Source organism: Aphidius gifuensis, linkage group LG3 (genome assembly GCF_014905175.1).
Source record: "Aphidius gifuensis isolate YNYX2018 linkage group LG3, ASM1490517v1, whole genome shotgun sequence".
NCBI classification, from domain to species: Eukaryota; Metazoa; Arthropoda; class Insecta; order Hymenoptera; family Braconidae; genus Aphidius; species Aphidius gifuensis.
In genome coordinates this window covers 24,476,469-24,495,312 of record NC_057790.1, presented here as the reverse complement: position 1 = coordinate 24,495,312, position 18,844 = coordinate 24,476,469, and the positions used below count along the sequence as shown (strand labels likewise).

Here is an 18,844-nt window from a genome sequence, read left to right as displayed (position 1 = left end):
GTTTTTAAGTATCAAAAAAATCTCTCTCTAATCGGAAAGAGCATATGGTTTTGCCTGTAAATAATTTTGAGATATATAAAAAATTTTAAATAAACAACTTTCGATAACAAACGAAAGTCAATTGAAAAAAGAAAAAATAATATATATGAAAATGATAAAAATATAATTTTCATATGGAAGGATAATTGAAAAATTAATTTGAGTAAATTACCTTTTGCTATTCAATATTTGTAAATAATTTTAATTCTCTTTTTTAAATTTGGCATCAAAGTTTTCATATGTATAAATATCTATTGCTCATAAAGACACATTTTGTCTAAGATAGAGAGAAATAAAAAATTAATATGTAATAAGTAAAAAAACATATTAGATTAGTAAATAATAATATTTGAAAAAGCATCATTTTATTTAAAACATTAATTGTGACATTAGCAACTAACAAAATTTATTATTTCATTTTGTTGATTGTTTTTTTTTTTTTTACAATTAAAACTTTATTCTAGATTTTTTATGTATTTCCATTTGACATTGCTGGATAAAGCATATATCCATATTTAATTTTTTAGACAATTTCTAAAAATCATACGATAAATTATTGTCAACAATCTTTCAAAGTTTTTTAATTTATCATTTCAAGAAACATTTTTATTTATTTCAAAAATAAAAAAAATGAATAAATAATTGACTAAACACAAATGAAAAATAAATATAAAATATACATTAATATTATATTTATTTTTATATTTTAAATTAAATTTTCTCAGAATTACAATATTGAATTTAAATTTAAATTATTCATCTTCATTTTCCTCATCTTCTTCCTGTGAATAAAAAAAAATTAATCAATTAAAAATAATCATAAAAATATATTATTTAATAATAATAATTAAATAATAATTACCCCATCAAAACCAAAACAAGTTTCAACATCTTCACGATGTTTTGAATTTTCTTCATTTTTAGTTGTTTTACTTTCTTCAAGTACGTATTTAATATCTTCCACTTGTTCTCCTTCTAATTCTAATTCTTCTTCTTCCTCTTCTTCTTCTTCAATATCCCCAAGTATTGTTGCATGTTCTTCGCTCAATGGATCTTGCATCATAAATTCACCATCAACAGCCATCTAAATAAATTAATAATCAATTAAAACAATTAATATTTCATATAAAATAATTATTATAAATGAATATTTTTTTATTACTTGTTGTGTTCCTTGATTATCAGCAAGCTGAATAACTTCAAGTACAACATACTGTTGTCCATCACTTCCTTCAACAGCCATCATTTCATCTTCATCTTCTTCTTCTTCTTCTTCCTCTTCCTCTTCATCCTCGTAACCAGTCATAACTTCAACTCTTTGTCCATCAATAATTTGAATTTTCTTTTGTCTACCAATTTTTAATGCTTTATTTTTTTCTTGTAATGATGATTCTGGATCATGTACAGCCATGTGTCTTATTAAATTACCTTTATGTCTAAATGAACGTTCACATTCTGGACATTGATGAGTTTTTTCTTGTGGTGCTGGTGGTGTATATGTTGGATTATGATATAAATTACAATGTCTTTTTAATAATTGTTTTTGTCTAAATGATTGATAACAATGATCACATTGATATGGTTTTTGATCAGTATGTATTAACATATGACTTTCTAAATGTCTTGCTGATATTGATGCATATGGACACAATTCACATTTAAAACATTTTTCACCTTCATGAGTTTTATTATGTAACTTAAAACTGTATCTATCAGGAAATGTTTTACCACAACGTTTACATTTTAATGGTTTATCTGATGTATGAAGTTTTTGTACATGAATTCTAAGATCTGTTTTACGTCCACATGTTGTTGGACATAATTCACATTGAAATATTGGCTTATCACCAACTAAAACAAATAATATATGATATTTAATATTTAATTAACGCATATATATACCTATATTATATCAAAAAATATTATCCTTACTATTGTGAACAAGTTTATGAGCTTTTAAACTATTTGATTGTGTAAATCTTGCTTTACAAATATCACATCCGTATGGTTTTTCACCAGTATGAATACGTAAATGACGTTTAAGTTTAAATGTATCTGGACTTGCATATGTACAATGTGGACATTGATATGGACGTTCACCAGTATGACATCTAATGTGTCTTTTTAATTTTGATAATTCAACAGATGCATAATCACATTCTGTACATTTATGTGGTTTTTCATGTGTATGACGATATCTAACATGTCTAACAAGTTCACCTGTTGATTTAAAAAATAAATAATATAAATAATTATATACAGGGCTATAATTTATAAATAATAAAATGAAAAATAATCATTTACCTGATGTTGTAAATGCACTGTTACAATATTTACATCTATGTGGTTTAGTACCAGTATGTGTATTAATATGATTTTGTAATGATGCTAATGTTTTAAAACCTCTTTCACAAACACTACATTTATGTGGTCTTTCTTCAGAATGTGATTTCATATGACGTGATAATAAATATCTTTTTGGACTTGTATAATTACAATAATTACACATATGTGATACTGCTTGTGTTTTTTTTGGTGTATATTTAACAACTTTTGTTTTATCACCATCAACTTCTTCATCATTATTACCTTCACCATCATTATCTTCAAAATCATAAACTGTTAAATCTTGATTATCTTCATTATCTGGATTATCTTGATTTTCAATTGTTTCATCATCTGGATTTGGTTTAACAACAACAATATATGATACTTCATTTGAATTTCCTTCATTTGGTACAATTGTTACTGATTGATAGCCAGAATTTGAATCACCATTTCCATTCATTTCTAATTTTCCATCATTATTAACTGTACCAAGATTTTCTAATTCTTCAACAACTTCATATTGTCCTTGTTGATTTTCATCAACTTCATCAATTTCTTCAATTTGTACTTGTGTCATAACTGGTGGATCATCAGAATTTGATTGATAATAATATTGTCCTGTTTCATCGACAAAATATGAACCACCTTCTTCACCTCCTGTTATACCTTCAACTGGTTCAACTGTTGAATAATCAAATTACATTTCTTTAACAATTGTTTCTTTTCTCTGTTTTTGAATTATAAATTTATAAATTAATACTTACGAACATGATGAAGTTGTTCACCTTGAGCTCCTTCAATTTCTTTAAATGTTTGAATATAACTTTGTATTTCTGTAACAGACTCTTGATTCTCCTCCAACTTAATTGTCGTTGCGTTTGTCGTCATTTTTTTTTATTTATTCAACCAGTCAATAAATAAAATCAGCAATAAACACCAGAACCATCTAAAATAGCATATGAAAAAAAATGTAAAAATATTTTAGCAATAAATATCAAATAGAGCAACTCCAATAAACTTTAGCATTTTTTTTTTTTGTTCAAGAATCAATACTGTTAAGAGTGCATAGCCATAATAATAATAACAAAATAAAAAAAAGAAACAAATAATTATTTGATTGTAGATATTAAAGTTTATTGTTAAGGAAAAATTATAGAATATAGTTGAAATATTAAATACTAAAAAATTGAAATAAAATTTAATTGAAAACAAGGACGCGATAGCATTAAAATTGATGAGTGCATTGGATAGACAATTGGAACTTTTGTCCTTCTCTAAAATCTCTACTGCTTCATGTTAGCCCCAAATAGTTTACAACAATTAATTATTAATTAAAAAATAAAATACATTAAAAATAATTAATAAATCTAATAGAAAAATAAATAAATACAATATTGCTTTTGTTTTCAGTATACAGGGGGCATCTATAGGAACCACAATCCACATGCCAAAAAATATATAAAAAAAAAAATAATATTAGAAAATTCACAAAATTATCACGGTCGGCGCTGATATCAATATGAACGACACACAGAGACAATAATGCAAAAAATAAATACAAACACTAATTTGTTAAAAGCACAATTAAATTTTTAATCAATATGTTTATAAAATTTTTGTTAAAATATATTAAATAATGGACTTTACTGGGCGTTCTTTCCAGTTGGCACGGCTTGGCACGTCAACAAAATGGCGGTAATTTTTTTTTTTTTTTTTTTTTTGCTCAAGTCACGGAATTATTAAAGTAATAATTAAAAAAAAAATTATTAATTTATTATATACGTATTAATATTGTTAATACTAACATTTATAATTTGTTTATATTTTTTTTTTCTCAACTCCCTCTGGATGTTATTAAGAAATTTTTATTTTAGTTCCTTGAAGATGATGCAGAAGGCAGAAAAAACTTGATGCGCCACGAAATCTATATATATATCACTTACCTAGGTGTGTTATGTATGTGTGACGTCGTTTATTTGTATGTTTACTCAACAGAGACGCTGATGACGTGAAAAAAAAACACACGTACCGTTGAAAACACACCGAAATCTCTTTACAAATTGAAAATTGAAATGCAACTGACAAGTGAAATATGAATGGCGAATGCAACAGTTGATTGTTCTTGTTGTTGTCAGTTGTTCTATATGTCACAGTGTAAAATTATAATCTAATATAAAATATTATAATAATAAATAATTCACATATAAAAAATGCGTTCATCAGCATCAACAGGACGTCAGTCCTCATATAATCCACCTCTAAGAGTATCAACAATGTGCCCAGATGAAAAATCAGTTGCTACAACAAAATCAGAAGGTCGTCGTACATTTAAACCAAGACCATCAGGTGAAGGTTCTGGTATTCCAAAATTAAGAATTGGCAGTGATTCATCAGATGGATCAAGAAAATCAAATTTAAAACAACCAGGTATATTTTGTTATTTAAATTAATTAGTTGATTAATTATTTTTTTCTAATAATTAAATTTAATAATTATTCAGGTAAAACACCACTAAGATCAACAACAATAATGTCACAACAAACGCCAACTGGTATGACACCAAGAGCTGGTCGTTTTCATTCTGATTTACCAACTGGTCCTCGTGGTAGATCACCATCAGCTGAACGTTGTAGTACACTTGGTAGTCAAAAAATGTCAAAAAAAGATACACGTAATTTAACAAACAAATCAACTCAAGAAGCTATGTTAAAACGTATTGATAATTATTTTCTTGAATATTATCCTTCATCATCAGTATTAAATAAAAATAATTCAAGTTTTAAGCCAATAGCACTTAATTCAGTTGTTACAGCAACTGAATTATTATTTGCACATCTTGATATAACAACAAAACCACAATTAACACAAGCAAATTATATGGATGAATTACCAAAGTATGCTAAAAAACTTCATTATCCAGGTAACATGTCAAAATCATGGTTAAAAACAGCAAATACACCACATTCATATCCTCATGTACTTGGATGGATATCATGGCTTGTTGAAATTGTTCATGTTAAATCAATAGCAGCAGAAACACGTTTTGTTGATCAACAATTTTATGAATTACTAGATGATCATGATGTTATTAATTGTCATTTATTTAAAACACTATTGAATCTTTATGTATTATGGAATGATCAAAAAATTGAAGAAGAAAAAGCAGCTGAAAATCAATATTTACAAACAGTTGCTGAATATTCAAATGCAACAACAGAAATATTTGATAATGCACAAAAAGAATTCGATGATGTTGCTAATAAAAAAAGAACTATTGAAGATAATGCTGCTAAAATTTCATATGAATTGGATGAAATTACTAAAAAGCTTGAAGCATTAAAAAATGATGAAGATAAACAATTACAATATACTGATGAACAAGAAAAATGTAAAATAAAATATGAAAATGATAGTAAATTATATGAAATTGAAATGAAAGAAATTGATATTGAAAATGAAAAAATTATTAATGAAAATAATCAATTAATTGATGAAATTGAAAAACAACCAATGAATGCACAACAACGTGATGTTAAAGAACAAGAATGTATGAGTTTGCGAAATTTTTTAAAAAATATTGATGAACATTTGGAAGAATTAACTAAAGAAATATATAAACTTGATATGAATTTTTCCAAGAGTCAAACTGATTTATCAAAAGCATTATTTATATTTAATCGTAGTATTGTTTGTGGAATACCAGAAAATATTATGGGTAAAAAATTAAGTGAATTACAAATGCCAGAAAAAATAACATTTGACCAAAGTGCTAAAGATTTATTAAAAGAAAAAAGAAAAGTTATTGATGAAGTTAAAAATCAAATGACAATTGAGTATGATAAAACAATGTTGTCATTTAATAATTTAACAAACGAACATGAAAAATTACAAGATAAATTGGAATCAATACGTCGTGAAAAAAATGAACTTGATGCTAAAAATAATGAAATTAAAAATTCAATTAAACAACGTAAAATTCAAGGTCAAGAAGATGAAATTAAAATAAGAAATCAAATAATAAAATTAAAAGATGATATTCAAAAAATTAAACAATCAATGCCAAATATCGATACATTGAGTGATGAGCTACAAGAAATTCAAGATCAAGTTGAAGCAAGAAGTAAAAAAAAATTATTTCTCGAACAATCTGGTCTAAGATTTTTTGGTAGATTACATTCAATGTTGTCAAATCATCACAACGATATTCTTAATATTATGTCAAAGTTAAATGACATTAAATAATATTAATATTCTTCTAACAATTATTTTAATTTTATAGGTATTTTTTTTTTTCTTCTAATTAAACTTATATATTTTTTTATTTCTCAAGCTTGTCATGTATATAATTGATAGCTATTATATAAAATAATGTTTGATAATTTAATACTTAATAAATAAATTTTTTATATTGAATTTTGTTTCATTTTTTTGCATCAATTTATTTAAATATTAAAGGTTGTTTTATACCGTCATACATCCAGTCTTCCGCCATTTTATTTTTAGTAAATTGTAAATCAACCATAACCATTGACAAGCCTCAAAAAAATTCTGTTGAACATTTTTTTCAAGACAGTAAATATTATTGCTTGTTATTTATATTAAAAAAAAATATTATTCTATTTGTTTTAAATAGAAATTGTAAATATATCTACTTGAGTTTGTACACAAAAAAAATAAGTTTCAATTTTACTCGATAAAAACAAATTGAAAAGTGAGTATTTAAACACATTTAATTGTTGTCATATTATTTATTATTGTGTAATGATAAACAAAAAAAACATTGATAATTTTTTGACACTAAAATTCTATTTTTAATTATCAAATTATTAAAATTAGTTTTGAAATGAAAATAATGAAAATATATTGAACATAACTATTGTGATTTATTTTATTAATTATTTTTAGAACAATATGGCAACACCAATTGACATTTTGGAGTCACGAATAAGTGAATTAGAAATTCAAGTTTATGGCAAAAATGACATGAAATCATTGGTTGATACACCATCACCAGACAGTTCAATATTGGATAATTTATTGCATGTTAATACACTTGTGTCATCATCATTGTCTGGTCGTAAAAATACAAATGCACTTGTTACACGACTTTTGGAGCTAAATGATTTACTTGATATGTCAAATAAAGATGATGATGTACAAACAGAATCAAAAGCCGAAATATTATTAACAATGGAAAATGATTTTCATAAAAATCTTGAACATCTTAATAAAATTCAGGAACTATCATCTTCATTGGATGCTGATGAATTAAAATATATTCCAGAATTAACACCAAAAATTGAAACAATGGCATTAAATTATTTACAAAATTATGAAAAATCAACAAAAATATCAAATGACATTCAGGATATGTTTTCAAAATATAATTCTATCATAAATACTATATCAAAATCAATGGTTACACTTGATGCTGCAATAAGTGCTGCTGAAATGAAAAAATCAACATCAAAAACAAAATAAAATTAACAATTATATTAAAAATAAATTATTAAAAATCCAACATTATATTTTATTTATTTATTTATGTTTCAATTAAACTTAGAAATAATATTAATTATAAAAAAATGAATTTAAACATGACAGTATATTAATTATGTTGATGAAAAAGAGAAAAAAAAAGGAGAAATGAATGATTAAATTTTAAGAATTTCACAATCAATACAATCTGGAAGCCACTTATCATCAACTGGTGGACGAATGTTAAGTCTACTGTAAGTTCCTTTGGCCAATCTTTCTGGATTAATAATAAATGTACCACTTGACCATCGACAAAAATGTCTCATTGTTGATGGTAATACTAATATATGTGGTTGTTTATGTATCATAGCATACTTGTTCCATAATTCAACATCATAATTAATTTCTGATGATGGTGGTTGAAGTGGATAAAAAGAAGATTGTGATAAAATATGATCAGCAAGTCGTCCAAGTCTATCTGTACCTTGCATTTTATAACTTATTTCTTCAGCTCCTAAATGTTTTATAATATCAACTGTTGTTGTACCAATAATTAATCCTTCAATATCCATCATACAAGGATCAGGCATCAATACTAAATTTTCATATATTGAAAAATGTTCAGGTATATAAAATTCTGGTGTTGGATAAATATTATGATGATGTACATCATACATTGAAGAAACAAGCACAACTTTTGTAGACTTTCTAAAAATTCCAACAAATAATAATAATAAATTAGAAATTTAATAATAAAATTATAGAGTTATTATTTATTAATAAACAACACATACCCTTTAACATAATTCATAACTTGTTCAATCATTTTTTGAAATACTTCTTCATATGACATATCAAAAGCAGATGCTTTAACAACTGGATGTTTATCATCAACAAATGGTCCACAAAGTATCAATACATTTGGCTCATTTTCAACAACATATTCCATTAATTTAAGTAATGGTTCTATGTCAAATACATCTGGATAAGTAAATGGTCCAGATGCAACAATAATTTGTAATTGTTCTTTAAGTTTTGGTAATGGTGAAGCTGGTGGTTTACAAGCTGACAACATTTTTGTTACAATAAAAAGATCAGATGTTGGATTTCTACCCTCAACAGCAACAACTTGTCCAGGAAATATTGAATAATTTGGTAATTGTTTTAAATCAAGATGTATTATACCACTATTATATACATCATCATTATTGTCATTAATATATTCATCATCATTTTTTTTATAAGCAATATTTTCTAGTACTATTGATGATTCATTTAATTTACCAATATCATCACATGATATTCTACCAAATGTACGAATTAAACCTTGTGATTTTTCATTGACATTTGGTGTTATTATAACATCATTATTTGTGTCATCATTTGTTGGCCATGCTGATATAATTTTATCGCCTAAATTGGTAATATGATTTTGTATTATTTCAACATACATTGTATGTCTTGAATACATGTACAATATGTCATCTGGTACATGAGGAACATCACTTTTAATAACATCAACATTTCTAATATTTTTATTCTTCCATGATTCAACATCTTTGCCAAATTTATTCAGTATTTTACCAGATACAATTGTTCCTCGCTGAAATCCTGGACTTTGTCTGGATAATAAAATTACAAAATTAATTTTAATAAATCAATTAAACAATTTTACATCAATATATTCATGATCCATGATAATAATAAATAATAATAATTTAAAAAATAAATAATATGTTATTTTATTTTTACGTTTTTGGTGTGTATGCTGCTGGAGAACCTGATCGATCAATTTTTGGTGATTTGAATTGAATATCCATTTGAGAGTTGTCATCATCTTCATCTCCAATTTCATCTTTTTTAATCTTTAAAATTCAACAATTCAATAAAAGCATTTAAAATCAATGGATAAATGAATAAATTTCTTAATTTAATTATTTAACTTATTGTGCTTAAATGGTTTTTTATTTTTTTTATTTTCAATTTTATTTTAATAATATTTATCATTTCAAAATATCCAAAACAGGACGCCGTAGACGAGTGTGTATCTAGTCACGGTATCAAATGCCACGTGCACCAAATTCAAACTCGCCTATGGAATAGCCTCTTTGCTCTGGTAAATATCTGAAATTTATTTTTAAAATTGAAAATAAAAATATATAAATTAACAATGCATCATCAATATGAGCATCAAAATAAAAAACAAAACAATTATTCTGTTTTTCTTAATAATATTTTAAAAATAATAAATACACATTTATTATTATTGTTGTTGTTATTTATTTATATTGTTGAAATATTTTTATTTTTCATGTTGATCACCAAAGCGTGATTAATGAGTGTGGATCTAGTCACAATTTCATTGGCATGTGCACCAGACCATCACTCACTGAACACATTTGGGTATTAAAAAAAATAAAAACAATTTTCATATTATTTATTTCCCTTTCTATATTAACGAAATCTCTTTGTTGTGTCAAGCATAGTCGAGGCATTAGTAATTACAAGCTTCCTGCAACAATCGAATAAATTCCACGCGTTTCTATTTCACATTTTAAATAGTAATTTAACATTTTTTTTTTCTTATTACAATTGATAATTTATTAATTGATTTTTTTTTGAAGAAATAAAATAATATTAATAAAATGCTTTATTTAAAAAAAATTCAATGGTAAATTAATATGAGCAACAAACTTAAAGATCAGTCTTGAAATATACAATTCAAATGATTATTTTCAGAGCAAGATGCGGGAAGGTTAACTATCCTTAACCTGCTACATCGTGCTCACGCTTTGTGTTTTATTAAAAAAAATTACAATCAACTTTTAAAGTCTACACTACTAAAATTATATATGAAAAATTCTCTTCTCTTTTTTTTTCCATTTCAAACAAATATTTTATACAATTACGTGTCTCTATTGTAAAATTACTAAAAATAAAAAAAATAAAACTTTTAATTTACTCCAAAAAAGTAAACCTTGATAATTTATTGTAAAAATATAAAACAATTTTATAAAGTTATTAAAACTATTTTCACTTTTTGTTGAAGAAAAAAAAAAATTTTCATGGGAACATTATCCATAAAGGAATGGCCCTGAACTGACCGTCTAGTAAAACATGATGGTCATGAAATAAGAAGGGGCATATAGCAAGTAGAAATGGAGGTTTAATAAGGGGGGAAACAGGGAGGGGAAATTACAAGGGAGGCTTAACAATTTTACAGGAGAAAAGAGAGGGGAACATGAGTGAACGAGAGAAAAATTAAGAGAGGGAGAGACGACAATAAGAGAGGGGAAGCAATAAGTCGTTTTCAAATACTTTCAGAACGTTTTTTTTTTTCAAAAACTTCTTTTTCTCTTCACTACACACGGTTAACTACCCCTCCAACTTTTTCTTTTTCACTTTTCTGCCCCCCCTTGTCTTTTATCGTTAAACCAAGCTACATGAAGAAAAAAAAAAAAGCCTCTTTGTCTTACAATTTCTCTTTTACTATCTTGATCCATCTGTCATTTAACGAGCTTAAATTATAATTTTTCTTTATTTATGATACGTCTCTCCCTCTCGCCCCTCGAAGGAAAATATGAAAATTGATTTGTTCTAATTTATTACAAGTTAAAAATAAATTTTTCTTGAAAATTTTACCCCTATTATTATCATCATACATCAATTGCTCCGAGTGTGTACAAGAGTACCGTGGGAAATGACGTTGAACTTTCACCAGTTGCTCGTATTTCGTAATGCGGGAATATAAATAATAGAAATATCAGAAAAAAATGTAAACTGGATTTCTATATTATTTTTAAACTATTGAATATAATATATTTGCTCAAGAGGGTGCTATGAATATACGAAATATAGGGTTCAAAATATAATAACAATATTTAGAAAATAAAGAGAAATTTTTATTGTTAAATTATATCTATTGATTTGTATTTTCATGGTATTTTTATGCGGGTTTGTGTGGCATAAAATATTTCATTAATATTGATGCTCAAATAATCATATAAAATTATAAATTTTTTTTTTTTTTTTTCATTTTACTCTGATGATGGATGAACAAAAAAAAAAAAGAAAAAAAATTGTAAAAACATTCGTCAATTGCTGTTAATTGATTGAGACTCAGAGAAACTTGTACAATAAATATTCACAATAATAAACTCATCTATAATAATAACAATTAAAAAAAATAATAAATAAAAATTAATAAAATAAATAATAATTTAAATAAATCAAAATGTTTTTTTCTTTAATTATTTGCATTGCTTTACTTCAAAGCATATTTAATAAATAAAAATTTTATAATAATTATCTACTCAATGTAAACTTTAAATTTATACTAAATCAAAATAATAATAATAATAATAACAATATGATAATTAATTTTAATATAAATTGACTCAGTTGAATTATTAATTTTTTTTTTCTTTTTTTTTTTTCTAACTGTTTTGATTTGAGCGCCTAGTTTTTTGAGCTATTATATTTTAATATAAAATATATGTAAAAAAATCAAGAAGAATCGTGGGAAATTAACGAGTTGAAATGTTTCACGCAGTTAAAGGAAAACACAACTTATATTAATCATGTAACCGTGAGTATTTTATAATGAAAAAAAAAAAAAGTTTTCGAAAAAAGGGGTAACAAGTTACTCATGCATTTCTTATAACATTTAAATTATTCATAAACACATTATACACAGCAATAATATAAATGTTAATAAAAATATATATATACAGGGAGTGTGAACAAAGAAGTTTGTTTGCCGTTCTTTTACAATTTTTATCGCAGGGCGCAATCGATTCAGGGAAGCAGAACGCGAGAGAATGCGCGTCGTTTTCATTCCTGATGAATCAAGATAATAACGCATAAATAAAACTATATTAAAATTAAAAAAAATCAAAGTAAAAGTAATTAAAAAACATACCATTGATATTTAAATTAATAAAAATAATAATTATTATTTTTCCGGAAATTCGGTAATGCATTGTTGAAAAAATAATATGTAAATTAGATAGATTAAAAACCGGAGGGGTGAAGAGAGAAAGAGAGAGGGAGTATGATTATTTAATTCGGAGTAAAAGAGGATTAAAAAGAATTAAAGAATTATTTTTCTTTTCGAGTAATTGATTATATTCTTAAAAATGGAGGATGCGGATGAAGACGCTTGGTTCGGCGTTCTTGTGTTGGCAGCAGCAACAGGTAGCGCGCGGCTTTCATTGCGTCACAAAAAAAAAAAAAAAAAAAAAGCGTCTTGATATTTCCGAGAGTTATCCCGCAGTGCCTCAAGGTTTACAGGGCTATTACCCGTAAGAGCAAAAGATTCTCACAAACCGATAATTCATGCTTGTCATGTCGAGACAAAAAGAAAAAAAAAAAAAAGAAACCTGACCAAGTTGGTATAAGAATTTATATGTTACTTTTAAATATTCAACTTTTGTCTCAAGCTCTACAAATAAATTAAATTAAATAAAAAAGCACTTGTATGTTTAAAGAATGCTTCGTACAACTGTGATGATAAATAAATTTAAAAAAAAACATTAAAAAAAGATATGAGTAAATGTCAGTTTTTTAGTCACACACATTACACTTTGAATTACCGACAAGACGAATGAACAAGTACTTGGCGGAAAATTTTTCTAACGGCCAAACGAACCGGAACTGGCAAATAAAAAAAAAATATTATTATTACAAAAAGCAACAGGTTGTTTGCTACGCTTGGTAGAAAAACCACAGGCGTTGTCATCGACCACGCGACTTAAATTTCACATATTTTACTAATTTTTACTTTCATTTAAAAAAAAAAAGAAATGTATAAATAATTTCCTTAAACTCTTTGTTATCTTACCACAAATATGTAATACCAAAAAGCTTCTTACTTACAAAAAAAAAAAACAACGCTAATTGATGATTTAAAGAGCCAGAATTATTTTTCACATTAATCAGATATTTGTCTTCACGATTTCACTTGTAATACACACTGTAAAACCGCTTAAAAATTTAAATTAAAAAATATTTATTGATAAAAAAAATGAAAAAAAAAACGGAGCGCGCGTCTGTTTGCACGATGTCTTTAAAAGCGTCCGTTGAATGATACAGTGTGAAGCTCATACAAGCAACACGCTATTAGAAAAAAAAAAAACCCAAGATGAAGCAAAAAGTGGTGGTATACTCATCCTACGTACATTCAACCAAGCCAAGAATATAGTAGGGGACAAAAGAAGCTGTCTAGAGAGGGGCCATTCCCTTCTTTTACTCATATATCAGCAAAAAAAAAAAAAAGAGAAATCACTCCATATGGCATGGAAGAAAAAAAATATAAAAATTGTCGCAAAATCTAAAAAGAAAAAAAAAATAATGATAATCTTGTAAATAGTAATCGAAATTTTGTGAGTGTAATTTATTTCTAACATTAATCACATACGTAAACATTATTACTATGTAGAAATTCTGTGATGAAATTTTCGAAACAAGAAGAGAAATATTTTGGAGTAAAATAAAGGCAAATAAATTTGTCGAGTATTTAAAATCACATATAATTATTGATGACTGATTGATAAAAATGGAGTAAATTAATTTCTTCAAAACTGTCATCAACGAAAAATAATATAATTTCGAAATATTTCTTCGAATGATATATGATATTTAAATAAATACAATCATAATATTGTGCAGAGTCAGCAAGATAAGAAAATTATAAAAATATATATATGAAAACAAAGCAAATAGAATAACAAAATAATGATAATAATAATAAAATATATTATAGAATAAATAAATAAATAAACATATCAATATATTTATGAAAATAAATGAGAAAGACGAGAAGACAAGTCGATTTTATTTGAGTTTTTATAATAATTTTATTATTATATACAGTATGCAAGTAAGAGAGAGAAGAAGAGAGAGTATATAATAATAAAATTAAATTAAAAAAAAAAAAAAGCCGTTGAAGAAACTACTTTTGGCTTTGTCTCGGCCAAGCGTTGGATAAATGTACGACGCTGGCGGCGGTACGCGTCCTTGAAAATTGAAATTATGCCCTTTGAAAGAAATCTGGTTGGGTTTAGTGTGCTGGTTGGTAAAAGAAGGAGGCAAGGGTGAAAAAAATCCAGTCAGCAAGAGCCAAAGAATATTACTACTACCAAGTACTCCTCCCCTATTACACCCCTCTGATGATTTTTATATTTTCTCTCTCTCTTTCTCTCTTGTCAAAGTTTTTTTAAAAATTCTGTACGTATGCGTGTACATAAATACATGTATATATAATATTTCTGTTCTTGTACAATGATAATCACGCATATATATCCTTGGCTTTATCTTTTTTGAAAAATGAAAGAAAAAAAAAAATCAAAAAAGAACCCTGTTGTTGAGTAAAAACGAAAAAGACACGAAATTTAATTTATCTCTCTTTCTCTTGATGTGTTTCTTCTGGTTTTTGGAGTGTTTTTCTGGTCTCTGTCAGATCTTTTTAAGTTTACTCTCGCGCACGCATGGTATGGGTCTCAATCGAGTGTTGTGGGACTTATTATATGGTGGGGATAATGGCGGCAATCTACCTAAAGAAGTTTCGTTTTGTATGTGCTCAGAATTATAGGGGAAAAAAGAAGGGGGTTTATATATCCACTCTCTCCGTCTCTCTCGCTTTTTTTTTTTTTTTTTTGTAAGACCCTTAAACGTCCCAAAGGGGGGAGGGTTGAAGAAACAGAGAATCACCTGTTGGAAAAACGTTGAAAATCTCACAAAAAAAAAAAACTCGATCTCTACTTATGTCGTTCTTTTCAACATATTTTTTTTTTTCCGCTTGAACAAAATTTATCTTTCTTCTGCGAATTTTAGATTCTGGGATTTAGGGTTTTCGAACCAGGGAGCTTTTTTTTTTCTCTCAATTTGAAAAGAGAATAGTAAAAGAAAAAATTTATGGCTTTTAAATGTTTTTCTTTCAGTTTAAAATTGAAAAGAATACATTTTTATTTTGTTAAATAGTTTTTAAATATTTAATTCATGAAGGACACAATATTGTGCATGACAGTGCTGTATATATTTTATTTTACTATTTGCTAATTTTTTTTTCCATAAACATAACGTCAAATTAAAAAATAATAAAAAGATATATAGCTGAGGAAAAATAATGATCTTGCTGTAAGATAAAAAAAAAAAAAATCAGGAAAAACTTGACTGGAGATCGAAACAAAGGATAATATTAGAAAAAAAAATAATAAAATAAATTGAGGGAGATCTTTCAAAGTGAAAGGTTTCAAGAGGGAACATAAGAGCTCTGGGTTAGAGGGCTCATATTTATAATATCAATATAAATTCATATATATATAAATGTATTTTTTTTTTTTGATGAAAACAAAGTTTGAATCCTGTGGGGGTACAGTGAATCGGGTTCACAGGTAGACTACTCGTTACGTCATTACTTTTATACCACAAAGAATGTCAGACAGTGTTGCCAAAGCATCTTCGTAAATCATCGTACCAGTGTTGCCCCTGGGGGCACAAGCAAACAGAGAGGGCAGGAAAAAAAAATAAATTAAATTATATTAAAAAAGAAAAATAGGGGCGAAAAGCCAAAAAGGAGCAAATGAAAATACACGTCAAGATATTAAATACAAAAAGAAAGATCTTTGCGGATGTGCAGGCACAAGCGAAATGAAATTTATTATAAAAAAAAAAAAACTAAAAAAAAAACTAAAAAAAACTTAATTTAAATGTTATAATTTATAACATAAAAGTCATAGAAATTATTAATACTCATTGAAATGAAATTAAAAACAAATATGTACAACTATTTTTTTTCTAAAAATAATAATAGTTATCTAGAAAAAATATTATTTAAAAATTTAAATTCATATTTTTTTAGTTAATATTTATGTCTGTGAATTTCTCATGCCAAGTTTATTCGATTTATTGAACTTCACAGACACATAATTCTAATTTTTTATCAGTAAATTTTCTTGTTTTGCTGTTGATTTAATAAACCATAAAATTTTTTAAAAAACAGTATCTCATTATAATAATCAGGATGAGAACCATCAACAGATCAAAAGACATTGGCTCAACAAACTCTGAGTTTTTTATTTTTGAGATCTTTGAAAGAGTTCATGGCAAATATATTTTGTGATGATTCTCATACTGCGATGTTGCCAAAACAATTATTATATTTTTTTCTCATTTAAATTTAACAATTTCTATAATTTTTTTCTATTATTATTTAGCCAAATAAATTCTTTTCATTTACTAATTTATCATTAAACTTGAAATAAATAAACAAACAATTCAGCAACAAAAAAACAAAATCAAATTTCATTTAAATGAAAATATTATGTTAATTTTTGATAATCAAAACATCAACAAACATTTATAATTAATTCACATATTTTCAATGATATTCAACTATCTCAAATTAGCAATAATAACAACAATAATAATATTTTCTAATTTTATCAATAATCAAGTTCAAATTATACAGGAAATATTTCATCAAAATTAAAAAGTTATTATCAAAAAATTTCATCAGATTGATATTAAAAATGGTACAAAAAAAAAAATAATAAAAATAATCATTAATCTGTACAAATTGGAGACTTGATTATGAGTCAGTTTTTTTTTTAATATTATTAGAATATATATACAAATGGATTTTTGATTGCTTACCTCAGTAGAAGAAGCAACAGGTTTTGCAACGCCATATATCGCAAGAATATCATCCTCATCATTCTCACTGTAATTTTATAGTTAAGGACAACATAATTTCTTTTTTTTTTCAATGCTAAAATTTCTAAAATATAAAAAAAATGATGTATTATATTATTTTATAAAAAGGATACTCGTATTTTTTGATTGAATTAAAAATAGCAAGCCTTGAAAGATCAGTTGTATCACGTGGTTGCTCATCAATTGTTGTTGGTTCATCATTATCACTGTCTGAATTATCATTCAATTGTTTTTCAGTTAAATGATTATCAAAATCATTCAAGTTGTCAATTGTTGGAGCTGGTTCATTGTCATCTTCCAAGGACGTGACATAACTAAACCACTGATCAACCAATATCTCCTCATTGATGTCATGCTTTTCACACAAATCTAGACCTGATAAAACAAAAATTAAAAAAACAATTAATTTACAACACAACTACTTGTTGAAAAAAAAGATACATCATTTTTTTTTTTAGGTTAGTTTGCTCCCTTTCTTTTTTTTTTTTTTTTTGATTGTTTATTCATAATTTAAAACAGTATTTGCTTCAAGATGGTTTATAAAGACAAGTGTCGGCAATTCTACGAAATCTCATTAAGATAAAACATGACATCATGGACGCGGAAGTTGGGGTCCAAATGAAAAAAAAAAAAAGAAAAAAAAATAACCGTTGGATTGGTTATTAGTTGTGATATATCACAGTTAAAGTTTAACCCACCACAATTGCAAGATGAGGCAAATAATCAACTGGTTTTATATTTATTTCACTGTATAAATGTTGACTTTTATTTTTATTTTTTCATTTATTTATAATTAAAACGTGGTGGAGTAAATTAATTTCACTGATAACCAGATTTTTCATTGGATCCAACACTGAATATATTGTATGCAATTAAATGATAATTATTTTGGTAATATTTATGAGTACTTACATTTTTTAATGACGTTTTCATCATCAACATTGTGACCCAAAGTGTTGAAAAATTCTAAAAGCTTTTCTTTGCTTGTCATCTTGGATTATTGTTGATTATTGTCTCACTCTCTGACAACCGGCTACTTCCCGCCAAAATTGTCACTCTGAAAAACATCATCATTTTTTTTTTTTTTTCTTATGTACGTCATTTTTCTCAATGACCAATCAAAAATAAAAACGCAGCCATATTTTTTTTTCTACCTTGATACTGATGTTGAAGTCTAGAGGGCATCAACATACAGCAATTGTTTTTTTTTTTTTTTATTTTTTCAAGAATTTTAATTATATTTATTTAAAATGGAAAACAAAATAATTAAAAATTCATTTCTATT

General features: G+C 25.9%; 4 protein-coding genes across 8 annotated transcripts; 2 read left to right on the top strand and 2 right to left on the bottom strand.

The window, feature by feature from the left end:
- Window positions 1-760: 760 nt before the first annotated feature.
- LOC122853120 (transcriptional repressor CTCF-like) lies at window positions 761-4,317 on the bottom strand. 5 transcript variants are annotated; one of them, XM_044153384.1, is made up of 7 exons: window positions 4,173-4,317; window positions 3,132-3,313; window positions 2,344-3,048; window positions 1,972-2,259; window positions 1,202-1,890; window positions 902-1,123; window positions 761-821 (listed from the first exon to the last, which is right to left on the bottom strand). In XM_044153384.1, exons 2-7 carry the CDS (start codon window positions 3,253-3,255, stop codon window positions 792-794), a joined length of 2,058 nt encoding a protein of 685 aa, XP_044009319.1. In that variant the 5' UTR covers window positions 3,256-3,313; window positions 4,173-4,317; the 3' UTR covers window positions 761-791. The 5 variants fall into 5 exon arrangements, with proteins under 5 accessions (XP_044009319.1, XP_044009322.1, XP_044009320.1 ...); XM_044153387.1 differs by having other exon boundaries at window positions 761-818; window positions 4,173-4,300; XM_044153385.1 differs by lacking the exon at window positions 4,173-4,317 and adding an exon at window positions 4,015-4,169.
- Window positions 4,318-4,337: 20 nt separating this feature from the next.
- LOC122853121 (kinetochore protein NDC80 homolog) lies at window positions 4,338-6,780 on the top strand. The gene is made up of 2 exons (XM_044153388.1): window positions 4,338-4,794; window positions 4,868-6,780. The coding sequence occupies exons 1-2, from the start codon at window positions 4,578-4,580 to the stop codon at window positions 6,607-6,609; spliced, it is 1,959 nt and encodes a 652-aa protein (XP_044009323.1). The 5' UTR covers window positions 4,338-4,577; the 3' UTR covers window positions 6,610-6,780.
- Window positions 6,781-6,867: 87 nt separating this feature from the next.
- LOC122853119 lies at window positions 6,868-8,603 on the top strand. Its single transcript, XM_044153382.1, has 2 exons — window positions 6,868-7,078; window positions 7,273-8,603. Exon 2 carries the CDS (start codon window positions 7,279-7,281, stop codon window positions 7,846-7,848), a length of 570 nt encoding a protein of 189 aa, XP_044009317.1. The 5' UTR covers window positions 6,868-7,078; window positions 7,273-7,278; the 3' UTR covers window positions 7,849-8,603.
- Window positions 8,022-18,622, bottom strand: LOC122853118 (DNA polymerase alpha subunit B). Its single transcript, XM_044153380.1, has 6 exons — window positions 18,472-18,622; window positions 17,673-17,934; window positions 17,500-17,566; window positions 9,598-9,710; window positions 8,640-9,467; window positions 8,022-8,553 (listed from the first exon to the last, which is right to left on the bottom strand). Exons 1-6 carry the CDS (start codon window positions 18,548-18,550, stop codon window positions 8,022-8,024), a joined length of 1,881 nt encoding a protein of 626 aa, XP_044009315.1. The 5' UTR covers window positions 18,551-18,622.
- Between the last annotated feature and the right edge of the window lie 222 nt (window positions 18,623-18,844).